This window comes from Egretta garzetta, unplaced genomic scaffold (genome assembly GCF_000687185.1).
Source record: "Egretta garzetta isolate BGI_Z169 unplaced genomic scaffold, ASM68718v1 scaffold1030, whole genome shotgun sequence".
In the NCBI taxonomy this organism is placed as follows: Eukaryota; Metazoa; Chordata; class Aves; order Pelecaniformes; family Ardeidae; genus Egretta; species Egretta garzetta.
Window position 1 is genome coordinate 362167 of NW_009258308.1, and position 2490 is coordinate 364656.

General features: G+C 62.5%; 1 protein-coding gene across 1 annotated transcript in view; it reads right to left on the reverse strand.

Annotated features, from left to right (window-relative positions):
• Nucleotides 1–2363: 2363 nt before the first annotated feature.
• Nucleotides 2364–2490, reverse strand: part of KCNE3 (potassium voltage-gated channel subfamily E regulatory subunit 3) — a 315-nt gene continuing 188 nt past the window's right edge. The window contains exon 1 of the mRNA XM_035894573.1: nucleotides 2364–2490. This exon is cut by the window's right edge and continues 188 nt beyond it. Within this exon, the coding sequence (XP_035750466.1) occupies nucleotides 2364–2490 (127 nt within the window).

Sequence of the window (2490 nt, forward strand, 5' to 3'; positions counted from 1 at the left end):
CGGGGGGCGCCTCGGGCCCCCTGCCACAAGGTGGCACTGGCACTTTGTCACCCAGCCTGGTGGCGTCCAGCCCCCCAGCCCTGCTGCAGGCTCTGGTCTGAATTTAACCGTGGGGACAGACGGGAGGAGCTGCCGATGGATCGGAAATCGGGTGAATAGCAATCACCCCAGGAGCTGTCTTGCAGGAGGGCTTTTCCCCCTTAGAGTCTTCCCGATTTGGGAAAAGCAGCAGTTTAAATTTTTTTTTATGACACACCACCCTGCAACAGACTTGTCCCACCCTGGGGACAAGGGGACTCTGGGGTCACTGGATCCACGCCAGCCTCCCCCTCTCCCAGCAGGGCTGGTGGCCATCGGGAGAGGCAAGAAGCTGACATCACCGGAGGGGGGCGGGGGTTGGGGTGCCACGCTCACCCTTCAGCACCCATCCCATCCTGGGGACCCACATCCTGGCCCTGGCACGAGGGGCTGCTCCGTCGCTCATCCCGCTGGAGGAGCCGGGGTTAGAGGAGGACAAACACTGCAGAGGCGGAGAAAACCCGCCCGCGGTGTGGCTTACACAAACCAGCCCGGCAGAGGGGTGCTGTCTTGGCTGTCCCTGCCTGGCCCAATTCCTGTTGTCCCCCCCTCGATTTATTTGCAGGTAGAGGGTTTATTTTCCTTTCTCAGCGCCTCAACCACAAGACAAACACGGTGAAGCCTCTCGAGCTACTTCCCGCTTGGGCCAGGTGCCCAGGGAACGTTGGTGACGTTTGCCCCCGCACCTCCAGAAAGCCCCACCAGCACCGCATGCCTGGCTCAGAACCCAGAGCGGGCTCAGCCCCAAAGCGGGCAGCCCCCACGGGCTCCCCAAAACCCCCCCCGCCTTGCGTTTCGTACCCAAGCCGAGGGCATGGGAAATCAGGAATTGGTCGCTGAGCTGCTGCCTCCGGTGCCTCGGTTTCCAGCCCTACCCCAAACGCGCTCAGATCCAGTATTATTTTTTGGATTAGGGTTTGGCGTCACTGTTTGGGCTCAGGCACTGCAGCTGTGTTTAACCTTCGAACGCAAGCGGAAAGGCCCCTATGGCTCAGCTAATCTAGCTTCAATTAAAGACATTAATTATGCCATTATTAACAGGTTAAGATATGCGAGGGCCTGGGTCACCGGCGCTGTTCCACAGCCTGTTTTGAAGGATGGGGACGTTTACTGTCCTGGCCACTGGCCACTCCACGGGCCAGTCCCCAAACTGGCTGGCTTAATAGCGGAGCCAAAGCCAAGGAGCCCAGCAGGACCCGAGAACATCCCCTTCCCGTCCGCGCTGCGCCCTCGCTCAGTGGAAAACACCTTTGGGACCTGCGGTACAAAAGGCCAAAGCTACAGCCGACAGCAGGAAGGAAGCAGGAAAAACTTCGGCATCACCGTCCAGAGCCCAGAGAGACCTTCGGGGACGTGTGGAGCCGGATGCTGCTGGCCAGGCTCGGGCCGTGCCGGCAGCGCGTGCCCACGGCTCGAGCGATGCTCCCCGGCTGGCAGCGAGGAGAAAGCACCTCGTCTCCTGGGATGGGCGAGGAGAAAGCACCTCGTCTCCTGGGATGGGCAAGGAGAAAGTACCTCATCTCCTGGGATGGGCGAGGAGAAAGCACCTCGTCTCCTGGGATGGGCGAGGAGAAAGCACCTCATCTGCTGGGATGGGCGAGGAGAAAGCACCTCATCTCCTGGGACGGGGGCTGCGATGCCACCAAGGGGTTGCCCTTGATGTCCCCTCGGCAGCACACAGGGAGCGGGCATAGCCCTTACAGCATCCCCCAGGATGGACCGGCACAGAGGGGTGCCACACAGATCACCCCCAACACCGACGTTGCTCAGAGAAGAAGCAAATGCGACCCCACTGGAAACCACCACCTCCTTTAATTCCCCGCTTAAGGAAAGCGGGGCCCAGCCAGCCTCAGAGATGACAGGGTTTTAGCACCAGGAAAGCCCGCTAGCCCGTGTCACGAAGCTGCTGGGAGCCCACGGAGGTCGACGCTGGCCGGTCTGCGCAGGGAAATGGTGAATCTTCCTCCTCGAAGGTCACTGCCAGCCTCGGCAGGCCACGGGGGGCAAGGAGCTGCCTCTGCCTTCCCCGTCCCCCTCAGTGCTCAGTCGGTCTGCAGGGCCGGGACCTGCCCGCGGGTCGCACCCTGCCAGCTCCTGCCAGACAGGAGCTGTGCCCCGGCCAGGACGTCCCCACGCTGCTCACGCTGGGGCTGAGCACCTCCGTGGGGACACCAGGGGGGGGTTCCCAGCAGCTTTGGGGGCCAGGCTGGCCAGCAGAGGGATGCGCAGCAGCGACGTGGGCCCAAACCCACCACCTCCCGGGGAACAAGGCGTCGGGGCCGGGCTCAGATCATGGAGACCCTGTTCTTGATGTAGACGTGGTAGGGGTCGCTGCGCTTGTCCACTTTGCGGGAGCGGGTGTAGCCCAGGATGAGGCTCCCCACCCCGGCGGGGGAGAGCGGGCTGACGAAA